Source organism: Oncorhynchus clarkii, chromosome 12, assembly GCF_045791955.1.
Source record: "Oncorhynchus clarkii lewisi isolate Uvic-CL-2024 chromosome 12, UVic_Ocla_1.0, whole genome shotgun sequence".
NCBI lineage: Eukaryota > Metazoa > Chordata > Actinopteri > Salmoniformes > Salmonidae > Oncorhynchus > Oncorhynchus clarkii.
In genome coordinates, this window is record NC_092158.1 from 38,969,064 (window position 1) to 38,992,155 (window position 23,092).

Sequence of the window (23,092 nt, forward strand, 5' to 3'; positions counted from 1 at the left end):
AATGAAAAAGCAACATCAAATTTAACTTTTTTATTTGGCATTTTCTTGCAAAAAAGAATTGTAAAAAATGCAAGCATCAAATCACAAGAACTAAACTTAATTTACACACATTTGCAAAATCAAAACATTACAAAACAATGAAACTGCTGGTCCAAACATTCTTGTCCACCAGTAGCTGTTCCAGATAGCAAACACCACCAAGTGATATGTTATGACTAACAGTGACCTATTTTACATCTAGGCCACAAGTTTTTCCTTCTCCTGTGTTGGGATCTGTCTTTGGGTGACATAAATGAATGAAACACTCATGTCCAGACCTCTTCCTTCCATAAGCATCAAAACACTACACTATAACACAACTAAACCAGACTGAACAAAAAAGGCACACAGTTGTCATACTACTACCAAAGGTCCACTATCTGCAGTCCAATGGCAGGATGAAAGCAGGCTGAACAAAATGTATTACATTTCAACTAAACACTTACAATGACCACTAAAATATTACCTTTGAAGGCAATGTTAGGATCACAACATACACTATTTGTACAAATTGAACTCTAACATATCACCATTCCGTAAATGATACAAATCAGAGCAACAACTTCTTCCCTGCACACAACTTACAATAAGCATCCAAAATGGATCACACACAAAATGACCTTCAGGTCTGCTTGGTGCTCACCCAAACACAAAGAAATACACAGAGCAAATAAGAAAAAAGCAAATATTCAGTGTATCTTTCATTTTCAAAATGAGACAAATTTCCACAGGCACGGCTGATTATAAAACAGTATGCCATTTAAAAAAAGACAGTTGAAGGCCATGGCTACAAAGGTTCTTATGCTACGATTACAAACAGTAAAAGAGCTCGACAGTAGTTCACAAGAGAACGACCCATCCGGATGGGCGAGTTTTGCTGACTAAATTTAAATGGCTGTTGGCATGGCGTTTCGCCATTTACTTAACGGTGGCAAAGCATTGGGCCACTACTGCTTATCTGACATTTATTTAACGGTGGCAAAGCATTGGGCCACTACTGCTTATCTGACATTTACTTAACGGTGGCAAAGCATTGGGCCACTACTGCTTATCTGACATGACAAGCTCACTCGTTCCCTGATTTACTTGAGGCTTTCTCTCTTCAGATAGGCAGCTCCAGAACTTATGTCTTATGATGGAGTATAGCTGTCAAAGCTTTTAGTCAGCCAATATAGTGCATATATACACACCCACAAAATGTGACATTTTGTATGTCTCTCTAAACATTACAATGGGTAATTGGTCCAATGTCAACAGATTAGCATATTATGAATATCATATTGATATCATTAATGATTAATGGATAAAAAATAATTGCGTTATAATTGTGTACAACAGAGCTTTGAAGAATGTAGAGTTGTAGACACAATCTGATTATTCATCGGATCAGGTCTTGAACACCAGTATATTTACTGTAGGTTTCCAAAAGAAAAGTAAAAACAAAAAACATAACAGCAACTGGTCCACTGATAGTAGACCATTCACAAAACTAACCATCTTTGCATTAGCTTTGGGAGACAACAGGTCATGTATACTGCCACAGATCACATACTTCTTACATCTGGGTGTACATGTAAGATAAGTAAATGGTGATTAGAGTAGAAGAGGAGAGTCCTGTAATTCAGTGGTGTGACTGCTGGAACATGTCAACACAGACTGAGGATTTAGATCCATCTTGCCCCCCCCCGTGGCAGGGAGTTTCCGTGTGGGGACTTAAAGGGCTATATGTAATATTTTTCCATTGTAATTTCAGAAAATGTCCTTAATATATGTATAGTTATAGTGAAATTATAGTTTCACAATATTTATTTCAATTTGTTTTACATTCTGCCTCCACAAAATTGCATTCAAATGGTGCAGCCGTATTGGCTATCAAAAGACAGACCATCTCTTGTTGTCAAATTGACTGAAGCCAGCAAATCTTGTATTGTCAATTCAACAACGGACCAGTCCATTTGACAACAACAGATTTGCTGACCCCAGTCAATTTGACAACAAGAGACGGTTCGTTGTTGAATTGTTACATGTAGTACCTTTAAGTTTCCACTGATAGTGCTTAAGAAGACATAGCAATCAGAAAAGAAACTGAGGGCTCTATTTAATCCACATCGAGGAAATTCAGCTTTACAGCATGATTGTAATTTAAAGGCAATGTTCTTGCTTTAGCGGAGACTGTATTCACGGTAAACGCTGCTTATGTCGGTTCAATCGGAAATGATCTTAACATTTATATTGTGGAATCTGTAACACTTCAGAGTTACAGATTGAATAGAGCCCTAAGAGGGTGAAGATATGAAGAGAGAACCCTTGGCCTGACTTGAGTGACATTTATGGTCAAATCACCTCCATTAGATAATGTTGGAACGCCTAAACATGGATCATGGATGAATAGCTAAAGCAAAATGACACCATAAACAGATACTACCATGAAGTCTGAAAGGTATGTGTCAAAATATCTTAAATAACGAAATATATATAATATATACACTTTATAAAGTTTATAACGCACAATTAATGAAAGTCATCGTACACTTGAAAACAGCTAAATCAAATCAAATCAAAAAGGCTTTGGGGAAACGGTACAAAAGAAGAAACAGTAAAACGGAGCAATCAAAACATCCTACAAACCTCTATCATACACCTTAAAATCTGTGGTGTGTATTCCTGTGTGGTTTTGGCCAGATATGGGGAATATTGCTGAACACAGAAGAAATGAGGGGAAAGTGATTGATTGAGTCCTAATTATAAAGTGATTGTGAAAGCTGATTTTTCCAAGGCTTCCAGTAGTCTAGCCTTGGATTGTGGGTGGATGTGGTGGGGTGGCGAAGAACTTCGGCTGGCCACGTCAGAGCTCGGCCCTCTGCATATGTCACTTCCTCAGATCCATGTACTTTACTCCAGGGAAAAACACACACGGAGAAAAAAACACCAGAAGATGTCAATTCGGTGAGCCATGCGAGATTCAAGAAATACATTAGACAGTAGGCTACTTCTGTTTAGCGTATAGTTTTCGTATCCATAGTTACCTGGTCGCTGGGGCCATTCTTGTCACCGTTGACGCCCTTCAGAAGTCCGGCATCCTCGGTCTTGGTGTTAGTCTTCATCTCCACCACAATGTCATCTTTGTTGGAGTTCTCCTTGGTGCTGTGGATGGAGAGCACAAACTCTCAAAAGTCCTCTCTAGTGAGGACAGTATCACATTCTTAGAGGCAAAAAAACTAATCTATGGAGGATCATATAGAAAACATTTACATAACACTTTTTCAAGTACTCAGGGTGGTTTACATTGTAATTTATCCTAACACACCACAAATGTGTAGCACCTACCTTATAGAACTAGACACAAAACCTGTCCCTAGACCAGTTGTTAAAGTGCAATACTCACATCTCCTGCTTGCCAGAGCGGCCACAGGGGATCTTTCCCTTCTTGTGGAGGAAGTAGAGCACACTGCCCAGGATGGCCAGCAGAAGGATACAGAGGATGATAACCACAATGATCACACCATTGCCCTCAGCTATATAGACAGACAGACAGAGGGGAGGGCAAGCTCAGGTTAATGCTTACACCTGTTCACCGATCCGATAAACTGGGAGAATGGAGAATGATCATGGAGAATCATCCAGACATGATAAGGGTAAACACTTCCTGGTCACCTGTGCTGCCTATACACGTGACCAAAGACCCATGACCCATGACCCATGATGTGAGAGTGCCCTTAGTGTAAAAAAACCAAGTGAAAACATCCCTAGACAGACAACATATACCCAAGACATAAAAAGGCCAAAATGACTCGTACAATAACATTTTCAGATTTGCTACATCAGCAGATGTCAGAAAGTGGTTACTGTAAATAACCCAGCCATGACCCCAAAGAGAAGGCAGAAGCAAATTCAGAAGCATAGTGGCCAGGGATGGGTGGCCCATCCTCTTCTTGCAATACCAACAAAAATAGATGTAGTAGTAGGACAAAACATATAAAAGATGTGGAGGATAGTAGCCACTAGCCAGGATAGTCCACTCAGTAACAGCCACTGTTTTCCAGGGAGTCCTGGGATCCAGATTGTACAACAGTTGTAGAGTATGGAGCTATTGGTAATGAATTATGGCCAAGTCATAAGAAGCAGATTGGGAAACAAATCAAATGTCAATTTCCTGGTTCTCTGACAGAATGGCACAATAGATGTAGTTAATTTGTTGTGTTCGGAACATTGTACAAATTACTGTATGTTCCCTACAGGCTGGTGTGGTTTTTAATGTAAAAATGGGTTTGAATATACACATTAACTTCCCAGCTTCAGCTTTCTTGCTTTGTGAGTGAGTGCTCCAGACACTGGGCAGAGAGAGATGGGAAATAGCCCTGGCCTGCCCCTGTGACAGAGCCATCAACATTTCAGTGCAATCCCCCCAGGAGGAAATTAGAGTGTGCTACTACCTACCAGAGCAATTAACTCCTATATTTAACCATGCAGTAAGCCCTCGTTAAAAGGGAAACAATAGTCTGGGTGTGGGTTTATGAGAATTTATATTGCAACAGCTCAATAAAACAGTGAGACAGCGCATTAACTTCCCCAATAATAAGTAAATATAAGTGATTTTGGCACTCGACCACTATATTTTGGAACTCGACCACTATAAGTGTTGTCTTGCTCTTTTTTTCCTGTTAGATTTGTCTCTTTCAGACAGAATTTTAAATGTACCCGCAGGCAATGAGCAGAGCCAATCCTCCCACTCGTTCCAGCGAACACTTTGCCCGTATGAAAATCATTAATTATTTAGTTGCCTCGTTGGCTTATCCTTCATTGTCTGGGTTGGTGTGCATTCAGAGAGAATCAAACAAAAGTTGAGAGAAAGCAAATGAAAAAAAATCTAAAAGTTCTTCTCAACTAGATAAGAGTGATCTAAAGGTGAAGAAGAACAGACAGTGTGGGAGCGTGGTTCAGTGGTAGCGCTGAAGCCTCCAAAGCACGTTACCCATAGTGACATGGGTAGGAATTCCATCCCACACATTTGTGCTGTTTCTTCTCTGTACTACTTCCAACTGTCTAAATAAAAGTGATAAAATATGCTCCTGTTCTCCTTTAAAAAAAGATGAGGAGAAACAGAGATCAGCAAGAACAAAATAATAGCGAGATTGCTGTCTTACCGGGTGAGTAGGGCGCAGTTGAAGTGACCATGGGAACTGTGGACAAGCAAAACAACAACGAAAATGTAAGACCTTCCCATCAACAATATACATTAGTGAGCTGTTTAAAATAAAAATGTATTTTTATTGTGGGTGTGGGAAATTGCTCATAAATATCCATTTTGGGGGTGGGTAAACGTAGTTGTCCTTGATCCCAAAACTTTCTCACTAAAGCATACTTTACCAGAGGTCCACTGTCACGCTCTGATAATACAATGATGTTCACTGCGAGGAAATACACATCTGGACAGTTAGATCACAGTGATAAGGTGCTGAGTTCCTGCCATTTACTGCCATTTGCGGTAAGTTCAAATCCCCCATGTGGGGCAAAACAAATATTTTAAAAGTGGACTCATATTTATTGCGGCGTCGGGAAGAAAAGTGCAATCATCACCTTGAAAATTAAGATTAGGGGCTCAATTCAATCCGCATTTTTACACCGTAGCTCTTTTTTCAATGGTCAAATTAACTTACAGATTGGTCTTGGGTACCGTATAAAAACCTACAACTACGACCGGTGTGACCCCTTTCACAGGCATGCTTTCACTTTTCAGAATTAGAAGTGTGTGGGCATGGGATTAATATTTCAAATAAAGGATTAGAACTCACATTTTCTGAACTATGATGCAACAGTCTTATCAGACTGTGCCACCAATCAGTCATAGCAGTTGGGAAAAAATACAACAAGTTGACATTCCCAGCATTGTCATCTATTTCTTGTTAAGTCTGATGGATGTAGCTATGAATATAAACATATAAACAAAACTAGAGTTTTGGCAAATCGGTTAGGACATCTACGTTGTGCATGACACAAGTAATTTTTCCTACAATTGTTTACAGACAGGTTATTTCACTTATAATTCACTGTATCACAATTCCAGTGGGTCAGAAGTTTAAATACACTAAGTTGACTGTGCCTTTAAACAGCATGGAAGATTTCAGAAAATGATGTCATGGCTTTCGAAGCTTCTGATAGGCTAACTGACATCATTTGAGTCAATTGGAGGTGTACCTGTGGATGTATTTCAAGGCCTACCTTCAAACTCAGTGCTTCTTTGCTTGACATCATGGGAAAATCAAAAGAAATCTGTTAAGAAAATTTTCAAGGTTCATCCTTGAAGGTACCACGTTCATCTGTACAAACAACAGTATGCAAGTATAAACACCATGGGACCACACAGCCGTCATTCCGCTCAGGAAGGAGACGTGTTCGGTCTCCTAGAGATGAAAGTACTTTGGTGCGAAAAGTGCAAATCAATCCCATGACAACAGCAAAGGACCTTGTGAAGATGCTGGAGGAAACAGGTGCAAAAATATCTATAAAAATATCAGTCTACGGTTTGCAACTGCACATGGGGACAAAGATCGTACATTTTGGAGAAATGTCCTCTGGTCTGATGAAACAAAAATAGAACTGTTTGGCCATTGTTATGTTTGGAGGAAAGAGGAGGAGGCTTGCAAACCGAAGAACACCATCCCAACCGTGAAGCACGGGGGGGGGCTTTGCTGCAGGAGGGTCTGGTGCACTTCACAAAATAGATGGCGTCATGAGGTAGGAAAATTATGTGGATATATTGAAGTAACATCTCAAGACGTCCGTCAGGAAGTTAATCTTCGTCGCAAATGGGTCTTCCAAATGGACAATGACCCCAAGCATACTTCCAAAGTTGTGGCAAAATGGCTTAATACCTTGACAACAAAGTCAAGGTATTGGAGTGGCCATCACAAAGCCCTGACCTCAATCCTATGGAAAATGTGTGGGCAGAACTGAAAAAGCATGTGCGAGCAAGGAGGCCTACAAACCTGACTCAGTTACACCAGCTCTGTCATGAAAGAATGTGCCAAAATTCACCCAACTTATTGTGGGAAGCTTGTGGAAGGCTACCCGAAACGTTTGACCCAAGTTAAACAATTTAAAGGCAATGCTACCAAATACTAATTGAGCGTATGTAAACTTCTGACCCACTGGGAATGTGATGAAAGAAATAAAAGCAGAAATAAATCATTCTCGCTACTATTATTCTCCCATTTCACATTCTTACAATTAAGTGGTGATCCTAACTGACCTAAGTGAGGGAATGTTTACTAGGATTAAATGACAGGAATTGTGAAAAACTGAGTTTAAATGTATTTGGCTAAGGTGTATGTAAACTTCAGATTTCAACTGTATACACTACATGGCCCAAAAAAGTATGTGGATACCTGCTCGTCGAACATCTCATTCCAAAATCATGGAAACCCAAGCTCCCGACCAACAGTTATTGTGCTGAAGTTGCTTCCAGAGGCAGTTTGGAACTCGGTAGTGAGTGTTGCAACCGAGGACAGACAACTTTAATGCGCTACAGCAGTCCCGTTCTGTAAGCTTGTGTGGCCTACCACTTTGCGGCTAAGCTGATGTTGCTCCTAGACGTTCCCACTTCACAATAACAGCACTTACAGTTGACCGAAGCAGCTCTAGCAGGGCAGGAATTTGATGAACTGACATCCTATGACGGTGCCAAGTTGAAAGTCACTGAGCTCTTCATTAAGTCCATTCTACTGCCAATGTTTGTCTATAGAGATTACATGGCTGTATGCACATTTTTATACATTTTTATACACATGTCAGAAATGGATGTGTATGGTGGAAAATAAGTATTGGTCAATAACAAAAGTTTATCTCAATACTTTGTTATATACTCTTTGTTGGCAATGACAGAGGTCAAACGTTTTCTGTAAGTCTTCACAAGGTTTTCACACACTGTTGATGGTATTTTGACTCATTCCTCCATGCAGATCTCCTCTAGAGCAGTGATGTTTTGGGGCTGTTGCTGGGCAACACGGACTTTCAACTCCCTCCAAAGATTTTCTATGGGGTTGAGATCTGGAGACTGGCTAGGCCACTCCAGGACCTTGAAATGCTTCTTACGAAGCCACTCCTTCGTTGCCGGGCGGTGAATTTGGGATCATTGTCATGCTGAAAGACCCAGCCACGTTTCATCTTCAATGCCCTTGCTGATGGAAGGAGGTTTTCACTAAAAATCTCACGATACATGGCCCCATTCATTCTTTCCTTTACACGGATCAGTCGTCCTGGTCCCTTTGCAGAAAAACAGCCCCAAAGCATGATGTTTCCACCCATGCTTCACAGTAGGTATGGTGTTCTTTGGATGCAACTCAGCATTTTTGTCCTCCAAACACGACGAATTGAGTTTTTACCAAAAAGTTATATTTTGGTTTCATCTGACCATATGACATTCTCCCAATCTTCTTCTGGATCATCCAAATGCTCTCTAGCAAACTTCAGACGGGCTTGGACATGTACTGGCTTAAGCAGGGGGACACGTCTGGCACTGCAGGATTTGAGTCCCTGGCGGCGTAGTGTGTTACTGATGGTAGGCTTTGTTACTTTGGTCCCAGCTCTCTGCAGGTCATTCACTAGGTCCCCCCGTGTGGTTCTTGTGATCATTTTGACCCCACGGGGTGAGATCTTGCGTGGAGCCCCAGATCGAGGGAGATTATCAGTGTATGTCTTGTATGTCTTCCATTTCCTAATAATTGCTCCCACAGTTGATTTCTTCAAACCAAGCTGCTTACCTATTGCAGATTCAGTCTTCCCAGCCTGGTGCAGGTCTACAATTTTGTTTCTGGTGTCCTTTGACAGCTCTCTGGTCTTGGCCATAGTGGAGTTTGGAGTGTGACTGTTTGAGGTTGTGGACAGGTGTATTTTATACTGATAACAAGTTCAAACAGGTGCCATTAATACAGGTAACGTGTGGAGGACAGAGGAGCCTCTTAAAGAAGAAGTTACAGGTCTGTGAGAGCCAGAAATCTTGCTTGTTTGTAGGTGACCAAATACTTATTTTCCACCATAAATTGCAAATAAATTCATAAAAAATCCTACAATGTGATTTTCTGGATTTTTTTTTCTCATTTTGTCTGTCATAGTTGAAGTGTACCTATGATGAAAATTACAGGCCTCTCTCATCTTTTTAAGTGGGAGAACTTGCACAATTGGTGGCTGACTAAATACTTTTTTGCCCCACTGTATAGCGTATCACTTTTGCAACAAACTGTCTAAATGAAGACCAGAATTGACGTATTTCACTATAACTATGCCTAAAACATCTGGTTTAAAATGATAAAAAAAAAAAAAAATGAAAGTTAGTCTTTAAAAGCTGTTAAAATGAACCAAAATGTTTTTGATAAGATTTCAGTTCAGCTTGGATGCATATCTTATGTGATTGAAATACTATCATCTTTTATGATGCTGATAAAGATAGCACCTTTACAGACGGTCCCTAAACGTGAATTCGTTCTCTCAAGATGCTGAAATAAAAAAATCATATTTCTCCACTCCTGTTCAAGAGTAAAAATTTACATTTGGTGTATAATTTTACTGCAAGAAATGATTAATTCTGCAGGAGTTCATATTATATTAGACTATGTGAGAGGCTATAGACCTACAGTAGTGTCCAGTATTCCATTTAATTCAGTTCCTTTGACGGGCCATTTTCAAGTCCCCATCTTATGACTGTCGAATTTGTATAGCGCCTCACAATTATCACACGTAACACTGCTATCAGCCTCTTTCACCACGTCACCAAATCTTTCTCAAACATTAGACTATTGTTCTGGCCCTTGGCAATTAGCATGTATTTGTTGTTCTACAGTTAGGCCCTAAAGATCAGGCTTAGGCTATGCACTAAAATAAAAAGAAAGAAAGAAAAACCTCAGTGTAGCCTATAGATATGAATTGCACAAGAATTAATCATTTATGGATTTTTAATGTATTGTTTTCTCATTATTCAACCTGCCCTTCATCCACACGATGTTTCATGACCCTAAACCCGCCCGCCCCACATTTATAACTGTGGGGACTGCGGGTAATGAGTCAACCCGCGCAACACTAATGCCCATATTCCTATGTAGTGTATGTGGCAGGGTGGCTTACTGGCTCTGATGCTGAAGGACTTTGTCTCTGTGCCAATATCGTTGGTGGCGTTGCAGAAGGCTGTGATGTCAGAGGTCACTTTGACGGACACCAGGCTGATAGTGCTGTGCTCCGTGGCTCTGGTCAGCACCTCGCGCCAGCTCTGTTAACACACAGCACACACACACACCAATGTGCATCGGAAACAGACATAACCAAGACAATTAGATAGCATTACAAAAAATCTAAATTCATGCAATGTAAACATGCCCACATATGTAAACTGCCCATTGTACTACCAAGCCCTGTTTTACCTGGCTGCCAGTCACGGTCCAGGAGAAGGTGGGCAGGGGGTGTGCATGTGCCTCACAGCTCAGGTTCACCCACTTCCCAGTTCCCTCATCCATTTCAACCTCCCTGTCAGCGTCCTTCATCTGGGGAGCACCTGGGAGACGGGTTACAAACACATATACATTATAGACTCTAGTAAAAGACCGTTTTTGAAAACATGTTATCTGAAAAACTCAATCCATTGTTTCTCAATCCATTGTTTCTGGTAGAACAACCAGGGTGGATGTGTTTTTGTTCTATCCTATCATATCACACCTGATACAACTAATCACCAAGTAGTGAAAGTGCTGGGCTAAAGCTAAAATGTGTACCCCCCTGGGAGTTCCCCAGAAATGGACTGTATGTTACAGAGAGTACATGTGGTGGCGTGGTGACTCACCCTGGACGATGATGTGGACCGAGCCAGAGGTGTGCAGTCCAGGCAGAGAAGAAACAGTCACCTCACACACATACTCTCCTGCCGTGTCATAGGTGGCATCCTGCAAGAACAGCATGTGGCCTTTTCCAACCTGCTGCCGATTCTACACAAAGACAAAATTATACACACAAACATAAGACATATAAGAGGGAACATTACTAAGTCCACATAACTGAATGACAATGCCTGATTAGCTACATTCGGCAAGTGACATGGTCATCTGTTATGTCAGTCTAATAACTGTGTTGCATTTAAAGCACTAAGTTAGTGCTTATTACGGGGTATACTGTACCTTGAACCAGACAGTGGCAGTTTCCAGGGAAGACAGAGCGTTGCAGGTAGCAGTCAGACTCTCTCCTTTTAACAAGATCTCAGAGTCTTTGGGCACCACAACAGCTGGATCCAGATCTGGAGAGAGTAGACATGATGTGAGGACAAGACATTGCTAAGTACCATGCTGGTGTGTGGTCCATGCAAGCTTTTTCCATTCAAATGCCTTCTCAATTTGAATTACATCACTGCAAATCATGTTAATCGGCGGTGAAAATGTAAATTATCTTAATGAGTAATGAAGTGATGCAGTGACAGTGAGCAATTGGAACACAACAGCAGAGCTATCTTGGTAATCAAAGGGCCATGGGTAAAAAATAATTGATGGCGTAAACTCAGTCAAGTAACTAATTCAACCACTTCCAGTCTAAACAGAGCATAAGAAAATACAAGTGTACGTGTGCATGCGCATGTTTCAGTGTGTGTTAGCTAACTTACAGTGGATAGTGAGCTGCATGTCTCCCGTGACCTGCTCGTAGGTGTCCAGGTCCAGAGAACGACACTGGTAGACCCCGCTGTCCCCACGGATCACATCCCTCAGCACCAAAGTGTCATCGCTGGCCTCCAGCGCCGTCTCCTGCTCCTGAGAGGGGCAACACCATGTTTACACTGTCATATTAATGGATCTACATTTACATTTTGGATACTTTTATGGAATGGAAATCTTTGGCAAACATACATTTTGGGGTGAACTATACCTTTTATTTAAGTCACACCCAAACAACAGCTTAACTAGTCTGGTTACCAGGAGCTACAGTATATAAACCCTTTAAAATGTTCCTGTGACCCTATGGCTGCAATCCCGATATCGGGATAAGTGTCATCAACAACCGCTGAATAGCATAGCACATAGCACATTCAATAAATATTACTACAAATATTTATATTCATGAAATCACAATATGCAATATAGGAAAACACAGCTTAGACTTTTGTTAATCCACCTGTCGTGTCAGATTTTTTAATTATGCTTTTCAGCGAAAGCAATCCAAGCGTTTGTGTAAGTCTATCGATCGCACGACAAAACATTAAGTACACTTAGCATCAGGAAGCTTGGTCACGAAAATCAGAAAAGCAAACAAATTAATCGTTTACCTTTGATGATCTTCGGATGTTTTCACTCACGAAACTCCCAGTTACACAACAAATGTTCCTTTTGTTCCATAAAGATTATTTTTATATCCAAAATACCTGTTTGTTTGTCGCGTTATGTTCAGAAATCCACAGGAAAGAGCGGTCACCACAACGCAGACAAAAATTCCAAATAGTTTCCATAATGTCCACAGAAACGTTTTTTATAATCAATCCTCAGGTTGTTTTTAAAATATATAATCGATAATATATCAACCGCAAATGTCTTTCACAGCAGGAGAGGGGAAAACAATGGCTGTCCAAACTCTGTTGCGCGAGCAAAACTCATGTGACCACTTGACGCGATGTTATCGTTCTGGCTCATTTTTCAAAATAAAAGCCTGAAACTATGTCTGAAGACTTGACACCTTGAGGAAGAGATAGGAAAAGGAATCTGGTTCATATCCCTTTAAATCCAGCAAAGGGAGGCTATGGAACATGGAGTTTTCAAAATAGAAGCCACTTCCTGTTTTGATTTTCCTCAGGGTTTTGCCTGCAATATCAGTTCTGTTATACTCACAGACAATATTTTGACAGTTTTGGAAACTTTAGAGTGTTTTCTATCCAATACTAATAATAATATGCATATATTAGCAACTGAGACTGAGGAGCTGGCCGTTTACAATGGGCAACTTTTCATTCAAGCTACTCAATACTGCCCCTGCAGCCATAAAAAGTTAATCAGTGGTTCAACACTGTGGGTTGGGACCCACTGGTGGGTCACAGCAGGGGTCCAGGTGGGTCGTGGGGTGATATTTTTTGTGCATTGAAAAAAATATATATTCTCCCTGCTGCCAAGATGAGGGCCTAAAATGTTCTTGCCCAGGGCCAGGGCAGAATTCAGCAGTGCAGACGACCGTCCAAGACCATTGTCACACCAAGGGATGGGAAAAAATGACAAAATACAATTACAAAATACCATAAAGATCAATGTATCAAATACTACAAAATATATTTATTTTGAAATGCATTTAATTAAAATACATGTACAGTTGAAATCTGAAGTTTACATACACCTTAGCCAAAAACATTTACACTCAGTTTTTCCCAATTCCTGTCATTTAATCCTAGTAACAATTCCCTGTCTTAGGTCAGTTAGGATCACCACTTCATTTTAAGAATGTGAAATGTCAGAAGAATAGTAGAGAGAATGATTTATTTCAGCTTTCATTTCTTTCATCACATTCCCAGTGGGTCAGAAGTTTACATACACTCAATGAGTATTTGGTAGCATTGCCTTTAAATTGTTTAACTTGGGTTAAACGTTTTGGGTAGCCTTCCACAAGCTTCCCACAATAAGTTGGGTGAATTTTGGCCCATTCCTCCTGACAGAGCGGATGTAACTGAGTCAGGTTTGTAGGCCTCCTTGCTCGCACACACTTTTTCAGTTCTACCCACACATTTTCGATAGGAATGAGGTCAGGGCTTTGTGATTGCCACTCTAATACCTTGACTTTGTTGTCCTTAAGCCATTTTGCCACAACTTTGGAAGTATGCTTGGGGTCATTGTCCATTTGGAAGACCTATTTGCAACCAAGCTTTAACTTCCTGACTGATGTCTTGAGATGTTGCTTCAATATATACACATAATTTTCCGTCTTCATGATGCCATCTATTTTGTGAAGTGCACCAGACCCTCCTGCAGCAAAGCACCTCCATAACATGATGCTGCCAACCTCGTGCTTCACGGTTGAGATGGTGTTCTTCGGGTTGTAAGCTTCCCCATTTTTCCTCCAAACATAACGATGGTAATTATGGCCAAACAGTTCTATTTTTGTTTCATCAGACCAGAGGACATTTCTCCAAAAAGTATGATCTTTGTCCCCATGTGGAGTTGCAAACCGTAGTCTGGCTTTTTATGGCGGTTTGGAGCATTGGCTTCTTCCTTGCTGAGCGTTATGGTTTCAGGTTATGTCAATATAAGATTTGTTTTACTGTGGATATAGATATTTTTGTACCTGTTTCCTCCAGCATCTTCACAATGTATTTTGCTGTTGTTCTGGGATTGATTTGCACTTTTCTTCAGCCTCCTGTGTGGGTGGACCATTTCAGTTTGTCCGTGATGTATATGCAGAGAAACTTAAAACTTTCCACCTTCTCCACTGCTGTCCAGTCGATATGGATAGGGGGGTGCTGCCTCTGCTGTTTTCTGAAGTCCATGATCATCTCCTTTGTTTTGTTGACGTTGAGTGAGAGGTTGTTTTTCAGGCACCACACTCCCAGAGCCCTCACCTCCTCCCTGTAGGCTGTCTCGTCATTGTTGGTAATCAAGCCTACTACTGTTGTGTCATCTGCAAACTTGATGATTGAGTTGGAGGCGTGCTTGGCCACACAGTCATGGGTGAACAAGGAGTACAGGAGGGGGCTGAGCACGCACCGTTGTGGGGCCCCAGTGTCGAGGATCAGCGGAGTGGAGGTGATATTTCCTACCTTCACCTGGGGGCGGCCCGTCAGGAAGTCCAGGACCCAGTTGTACAGGGCGGGGTCCAGACCCAGGGCCTCGAGCTTAATGATGAGCTTGGAGGGTACTATGGTGTTGAATGCTGAGCTATAGTCAATGAACAGCATTCTTACATAGGTATTCCTCTTGTCCAGATGGGATAGGGCAGTGTGCAGAGTGATGGCGATTGCATCGTCTGGGAATCTATTGGGGCGGTATGCAAATTGAAGTGGGTCTAGGGTGGCAGGTAAGGTAGAGGTGATATGACCCTTGACTAGTCTCTCAAAGCACTTCATGATGACGGAAGTGAGCGCTATGGAGCGAAAGACATTTAGTTCAGTTACCTTAGCTTTCTTGGGAACAGGAACAATGGTGGCCATCTTGAAGTATGTGGGCACAGCAGACTGGGATAGGGATTGATTGAATATGTCCGTAGCTTTACACCCCTCCAGCCCGACGCTTGGCATTGCGCAAGGTGAATTTAGGCTTGTTTGCGGCTGCTTGGCCAAGGAAACCCATATCATGAAGCTCCCGACAAAAAGTTATTGTGCTGACGTTGCTTGCTGAGGCAGTTTGGAACTCGGTAGTAAGTGTTGTAACCGAGTAGAGACGATTTTTATGTGGCCATCCTACAAAAACTACAAATGCCTTGATGATCTGGACGAGACTGCCGAATCGAGGTAAAAGTAAGAATCTCTGTATTAACTATCTAATGTTAGCTATATTTAGTCATTTATAAATTGGCAACATTTCTTTAAACTGACAATTCTTTGAACTGTCTTGTGCAAGTTTTAAATTGACACAATACCTGTCAGTAAAGGTGTCAGCTGAGAGTAAATAGAGCCGAATCCACTGATAAAAGTCACCTTGTCCGAGAGAGATTTACATGGTTATCAAAACGTCACTCCAGGGTAAACCTAAAACAAAACACAACCCTTATTTTAAGTGTCTTTAAAATCCTATGGGAAAAGTGAAGGGTGGAAAAACGATTGGAACCATTCCCCTATTTGACCACTAGGTTTTATGGGTATTATGACACATCCACTGTGGGGCTCTATGGGGTGACGTCAGAGTTGGGGTGTCCCAAGGATCCTGTTAATAGACTTTTCTGTGACGCGACTTATGCTTTTGGACATTGACAAGGCAACACTCCAACTTAACTCCTCCACATTTACTGGATTGGTTGAACCTCACCTGACAGATTTTTCCTCTCGTCAGGACCAGAATGTGGGGTGTCACGCTCAGGCATTTATTTTACGCCTGCTACATTAGGTTAGGGAACCCCTGCTCTGAATGACCAAATCATGCTTCTATCCACATCCCAGTCTTAAGACCCAACAGGATAAACCTTAAATGTGTTATTGTGGTCAGTTGAACATACTGTGGGTATTGTGTGTGAGACATGGGAATGAGAACTATTCCATCCTGAGGATTTTGATCTCCAGTCAGTCACAGACCTTGCCCGACGGGGTACAAAGATCTCCCCCAGAGCCACAGGGTCAAACATTATGCGGTCCCGTTCACAAGGCCTACACTTCTACTCCGAGGCCTGAGTCTGAATATCAAAAACATTCTCCAGATGTCTCCTGCGTGTCATTTTTTCCCCCTCGTTTTATGGTTCTCTGGACTCAATAGGCAGACGCAGAAAAGCGGGCCATTCTTACTTGTTCTCGGTTGAAAGTGAAGGGCGGCGGGGGATTGCCATCGCCTTGGCAACGAAGCTCCACAGTGTCCCCCTCTTTGACCAGGCCCTGGGGAGATTCCTTCCACAACTCGATGATGGTCGTGGGGACTGCGGGACAAAAACCATACATCAACGGGACTATTCAACGCCTGGTGAAGTCACCAGGCTACGCCGCTTTACAAGCCAGTCATTTACTCAGCACTGACAAAAGCAAAGTTTGTGTTTTGTCATCACTGTCATGGTATGCTAAATTGGTTCAAACAACACTAGACACATTGAGAAAACATTGTGGGCTAAAATTGAAAGAGTGCCAAAGATGGTGGGTTTGGATTAGATTAGTTGGTTGACTATTTTGACAACCCAGAAGCTGTTGACTTGTTTTAGATAGGCTGATATCATTGCATAGGCTTTAATTTGGGTGTTGTAGAGAGAAACACCAGCAAACACCCTACTAGTTTTATGGTAGGGAAATTCATAAAAACAACTGGAGAGCGCCTTTATCACAACGAGGAAGCATTAGCTCTAGTTAGCAATACATTCAATTGAACTCAATAATGCTAAAAGTATTAGCATGCTGAGTTAGCATAAGTTGTGTGGTTAGCGATAGCATGTCTGGGGTATATGACAGTTGGTAGGTTTCTTACAGTGCACAGTGATGTTGATGACCTTGGACTTGGCTGTCCTCACACCTTCTGGAACGTAGTAGCTGACCTCACAAGAGAACAGGGCGTCCTTGTCCTCCTTGGCCACTTTGTACTGCAGCTCACTCTGGACCGTGTAGAAGCCACTGGACTCACGGGTCACCAGTGTTACCACATTGATCTCTGGGAGGGGTGAGAAAAACACTGATTTAGCTTCTATCACAGGCTGGTAGATAGATGACATCCGGAAACACTTCTTCATGTAACGACAACATGTATTTCAGTGACTGTTGTGAGTATCACCACATGAAGTCAAAACAAGAAAATTGCTTGACTAGTTTTTCTCAAATAGTCCGTTGGTGAGATAGTCCATTGGTATTCTTGCTACTCACGGCCATGTGTGGGGGTAAGTGGGCTGCTGTCACGGTACCAGGTGATGTTGGGTTTGGGGAAGCTGTTCCTTGCCTCACACGATGCAATCTGTATAGAGGGAATAAGATACCTTAAAGAGTTTTATAATGTTCAATGTTGCTTTCATGGACTGAGAGATAAAGTGAGATGTACTCAAGTGCCTACCCTTGATGGCAGCTCATTAGTCACAGAGATTCCAGCATGGACACCTTCAATTACTGAGGCCTCTGGAGGATCTGGAAAAAATAACATTATCAATGTATAGTCGCATTTTATCAATAACCACTGAAACACCGGGTAATGGGCATGGTGTGTGCCCATACTGTGCTGTACCCAAATCCTCAATCATTTGGATAACAAGGAGAGAGAAGTTGGATCAAGCACAAACAGATCTGGACCATCAGGCTAGGAAGAGACTGATGCAGAGTGCAATGTCTTACCAAACACCCTGAGGTGGGTCTTGCCTTCTCCGTTGCCTGCAGCCATGCCGTTGACTTGGCAGAAGAACTCCCTCTCATCAGTCAGCTGGACGTCCTGGATGGTAAGCAGCACGCCCTCCTGGTCCCCAATGTCGGACACTGTGATACGGCCCGTGAATTCTGTACCATCATCCACTATCTGCTGTGTGTTGTCACCGTAGTAGATACGCTCCCGGCTACTGCTACCGGGATTCCTCTGTAGGGAAGGAAAGTGCCAGAAGATGAACTAGGTTGAATGTGAAAAATACAGTGTACTGTACGTAGAAATAAATTGGTGTGTGTATGCGTGTCAGAGCATGTGAGCGGAGTGGACCAGTTGGAAATCCCTTTCATCGCTCATGGAGCGGTGCTTGCGGCGCTCCATGTCCTTTCCAACTGCTCCGCCTAAAACTGTTGTGCACTCATAGGAAAGCAAACTGCCGCTCCATATTCGCTCCATTCATTAAAAGCACAATTTAACCAACATACTACCTGGACCTACAATTTGGTTTTGAAGTATTGAAACCAAACCATATGGATTTGAATGAAAAGTATTTGAATAAACATGAAAAGGTGAATGTAAGAAGCGCACATCATTTTAAATAGGCTACATGTTGTATTAAACAGCATATAAACACTCTAAATAGGTCAGGAGCCAGACAGGGAGCCTAAGCCATATCTCAGACTGGCCAATAAAAAGAAAAGATTAACATGGGCAAAATAACACAGACACTGGACAGAGGAACTCTGTCTAGAAGGCCAGCATTCCGGAGTCACCTCTTCACTGTTGACGTTGAGACTGGTGTTATGTGGGTACTATTTAATGAAGCTGCCAGTTGAGGACTTGTGAGGCGTCTGTTTCTCAAACTAGACACTCTAATGTACTTGTCCTCTTGCTCAGTTGTGCACCGGGGCCTCCCAGTATATATATCCTCTTTCAATTTTGGTTAAAGCCAGTTTGCGCTGTTCTGTGAAGGGAGTAGTACACTGCGTTGTACGAGATCTTCAGTTTCTTGGCAATTTCTCGCATGGAATAGCCTTCATTTCTCAGAACAAGAATAGACTGACGAGTTTCAGAAGAAAGATCTTTGTTTCTGGCCATTTTGAGCCTGTAATCGAACCCACAATTGCTGATGCTCCAGATACTCAACTGGTCTAAGGTCAGTTTTATTGATTCGTTAATCAGCAACAGTTTTCAGCTGTGCTGACATAACTGCAAAAGGGTTTTCCAATGTTCAATTCGCCTTTCAAAATGATAAACTTGGATTAGATAACACAACGTGCCATTGGAACACAGGAGTGATGGTTGCTGATAATGGGTCTCTGTATGCCTATGTAGATATTCCATAACAAATCTGACGTTTTCAGCTACAATAGTCATTTATAACATTAACAACACCGTATTTCTGATATATTTTATGTTATTTCGACAGACAACATTTTTTGCTTTTTTTTCAAAAAACAATGACATTTCTAAGTGACCTCAAACTTTTGAACGGTAGTGTATATATTGGTAAGCATAAAGATTTTTAGGCAAAATAACCCGATCAAAATGGAAAGCTCCTTGAACATTGGAATATACCAGGCCTATTGGGCCAAAATCAATTATGGCCTATTGTATAGATAATAGAACAGAAATTAATGAAAAGTTTAAAAGATCTGCTTTTTTATTTATGAATACTTTGCTACAATGAAACACTTAGTTATCTACCCACATTGTTCCTTTATTTTAGCATGTGCATGTAGTAAGTACACCCTCATACTTTCGGGATATGTGTCTTTTCAGATTCCACAATGATTTAGTTGTGGACACTACATCACCACAATCCATCTCTTGCTCTTGGTTCTCATCTTTGTAAGTCACCTTGATTTAGCACCTGTGAGTTCGATCAGTTTCTTTATGAAAATATTTAGTGAACTCTATGACAGTAGAGTCATAGAGGCATTCCCTGAGCTCTTGAAGTGAGCGCTACTGGAGCGAAATTCAAGCAGCGAGGAGTCCGACACTCCAACCTTTGGGAATCTCGCTCTGCGCTCCAGTCAAATTGGGCACGCTCCGCTCCAGCTCCACTCACTTACTTATATACACACATCTGAGTGAGTGAGTGAGTGAGTGTGGCTGGGTGAGTCAGGGGGAGGTGCAGAAAATGGTCTCAACAATGGGCCAGAAGTACTCACCACAAACCACTGGATCATGACTGCTCTGGCCTGCTCACTGAAGACATACTGGCAGGGGATGTCTGCTATGTCACCCAGGTACACCTCCACACTCTCCTCCATGGTCATGTCCACCTTGGCCCAGGCTGCAAAGAACAAACACAACACCACCATCAGTGTCTTGTCACACCAAGGACCACAACAACGTGCAAGGCAGGCCAAAAATAGGCTTCACATTTTTATGTTTTCAAAAGACAATCTTTAATTCATTACCGCTATTGTGCCAGTACTATAATGACACACAGGCACAGTGTGAAAGCCAGCATGTTCACTCTATTGCAAACTGATGGATCATCTATGGATCAGTGGGACCTGTGTTTTGGCCGCTCTAACCGGTGTGAGAACTAGACACTGTGGCTGGCTGGCAGAGGGGAGATGTTACAATGTGTGGAATGTGTGAAGCAGGGCCCACCCTGGTCCCTCCAGGAGCACTGGGCAGTGTCCAGCTCTTCAGCGTGTCACCCGCCAGCCGCCAGCACAGAGAAAAGGCTTGTTTTACACACAGACTGAAGAATTACTGCAGTGTTCCCTGTTAACCCGTGACCGAGCCAACAAACTATCCTAAAACTGGCCCACTCAGCATTGTCATGAGAACCACCAGACACAAGATATAGCCTGTTTGATGTATAACAGCATTATAAAAACGTTTTTTTAATAGGATGTAGAATCTAGCACTATTCTTGGCAGATCTGTCTAGACTTTAGGGTCACACAGATACCCATAACCAAATAATTGAAAGTTATATAGTTTGCTACTGCAGGGTTTTGTAATTTTAGGTAACAATCAAATATGCAATATTAATTGAATTGGGTTATAATCATGTTTCACACTCATGTCTGGTCTGAAGGTCACTTTTCCAAAATGATGGCAACGTTGTTCTCAAGCCTCTTCCCACTACATTGGAGCTGAGCCACACAGACACTCTCTGAGACAGTCTTACAGTACGTGTTGTTTTGTTACCACATTCTTCTTGTGATCTCCAGTAGGTAGCCCCCACACAGATCTCTATCTATAGTAATACCATGTCTGAGCCAGAGAAAAGGAGACATGCCTTAAATTAAGCCTCTCATTCATGGTGGAGAGATACTTGCTCTTCAGTCCCCCTTCACCGACACACATGTAAATATTGTATGGTAAATTGTTGAGTGCCTTCCTGTATTTATACTAAAGCTACTTTTTTTCTATTCTACTGAGCTCATTTACTTTTTTATTTTAATTCTTATCTTTTAATATTTCTTATTTTTGTCGCAATATTGAGAGGGAACCTGCAAGTAAGCATTTCGTTGGACTGTGCATACCATGTGTATCCTGTACATACAAAAAATAAACATAAACTTGAAACTTGAACCACCCTTTGTGCCACAGCAATCCGCCACACTGACTTGTAAACTATGACCCCCACTCTGTTCTCCTCTCCCTCTCTACCCCGCACATCCCCCTCTTTCTGGCTCAAAGACAGTCTGTTTTTCTCCCCTCGTCCCACCCCATCCATCTATCTAGCCTGATCCTAGTCCACTGGGGCCACCATGTACCCCCCCCTATCTACACCCCCTCGTCTTCTTCTTTTTCTCTCACTCAATTTCAACCCCCCCTTTCGCTGTCTACCCCTATCTCAACCGCACCCCCCCTTCTCTATCTCACCCCAAACCCTCTTCTCTAGCCTCCATCTTCACTTCAGCATGGAGAGAAGTAGAGAGAATTGAGAGAGGCTTCCTTCTTAATCGGAAGCATGTGGGAGGCGGGGACTGGTGCTGGTAGGGAGCGGGGGAGTATTAATGGGTTTCCTCCATGTTGGCAGAAGGAGCTGGGTGGAGGGGAAGGGGAGAGCAGACATTGGTAGTGGTAAGGGGGTGCAATTGGTACACAGTCAGCTTTTCAATTCAATTCAGGGATTTATTGGCATGGAAAATATATGTTTACATTGTCAAAGCAAGTGAAATAGATTATAAACAAAAGTTTAAAAAACAATGAACAGAAGAAAATGAGAAACAAAATTAACAGTAAACATTACACTCACAAATATTCTAAAGGAATATAGACATTTAAAATGTCATATTATGGCTATATACAGTGTTGTAACAATGTGCAAATAAATAAATACACAAATAAATAAATAAATAAATAAATAAATCAACATAAATATGGGTTGTACAATGGTTGTTCTTCATTGGTTGGCCTTTTCTTGTGGTCACACATCTTGCTGCTGTGATGGCACACTGTGATATTTCACCCAAAAGATATGAGTTTATCGAAATTGGATTTGTTTTTCGAATTCTTTGTGGGTCTGTGTAATCTGAGGGAAATATGTGTCTCTAATATTGGCATACATTTAGCAGGAGGTTAGGAAGTGCGGGGGGGGGGGGATGTGTCTGAGTCTGTCTGTGTGTGTGTCCGTCCAAGCCAACAAGCCATTACCATTTGCACTTTCTGGAAGTATTTTCAAACTACTATATTCAGATCTGTCATTATAAATCAGACACAAATGCATGCATGCAGACACGCAGACACACACACACACACACGTAAGCATGCACGCACACACATACAGAGCCCTTATTAAACTCACAGTCACATCCCGCTGGTCCTATTGAGCTTTCCCACCCCCACTGTCAGCCTGCTTGCCCGCCTGCTTTTCCCCTCCTTTATCATGTCCACAGCGCCAAGCAACCAGCCTGTTCATTGTGGCCCTGATTGTTGGGGCTTATTTGTGTCAATTCTCCCAGTCTCCCAGTCTCTCATCTGGTTTCTCTCTCTCTCTCTCTTTCCCTCGCTCCGAGCCATGAGGCCCCAGGCTGTATTCAGTCAGCTCTAAGACGCACACGCCATTGTTCCCACAACTGGTAAGACCTTAGCCTCTCTGCCTCTCTCCAGAATGTT

At 42.0% G+C, this 23,092-nt stretch overlaps 1 protein-coding gene across 2 annotated transcripts in view; it reads right to left on the reverse strand.

Moving 5' to 3' along the window:
• Positions 1-15: 15 nt before the first annotated feature.
• The window catches only part of LOC139423180 (cell surface glycoprotein MUC18-like), a 65,400-nt gene continuing 42,323 nt past the window's right edge, over positions 16-23,092 (reverse strand). Inside the window, exons 2-16 of one of the 2 annotated variants that reach the window (XM_071174905.1) lie at positions 20,177-20,301; positions 17,981-18,215; positions 17,706-17,776; positions 17,522-17,609; positions 17,133-17,312; positions 16,469-16,596; positions 11,672-11,816; positions 11,196-11,311; positions 10,865-11,006; positions 10,449-10,579; positions 10,156-10,297; positions 5,184-5,219; positions 3,425-3,554; positions 3,066-3,183; positions 16-2,929 (exon numbers count right to left, since the gene is read on the reverse strand). In XM_071174905.1, the coding sequence (XP_071031006.1) occupies positions 2,909-2,929; positions 3,066-3,183; positions 3,425-3,554; positions 5,184-5,219; positions 10,156-10,297; positions 10,449-10,579; positions 10,865-11,006; positions 11,196-11,311; positions 11,672-11,816; positions 16,469-16,596; positions 17,133-17,312; positions 17,522-17,609; positions 17,706-17,776; positions 17,981-18,215; positions 20,177-20,301 (1,808 nt within the window). In that variant the 3' untranslated portion in view covers positions 16-2,908. Of the gene's footprint in view, positions 2,935-3,065; positions 3,184-3,424; positions 3,555-5,183; positions 5,220-10,155; positions 10,298-10,448; positions 10,580-10,864; positions 11,007-11,195; positions 11,312-11,671; positions 11,817-16,468; positions 16,597-17,132; positions 17,313-17,521; positions 17,610-17,705; positions 17,777-17,980; positions 18,216-20,176; positions 20,302-23,092 lie in introns of both variants that reach the window. The other variant, XM_071174906.1, reaches the window with a different exon arrangement.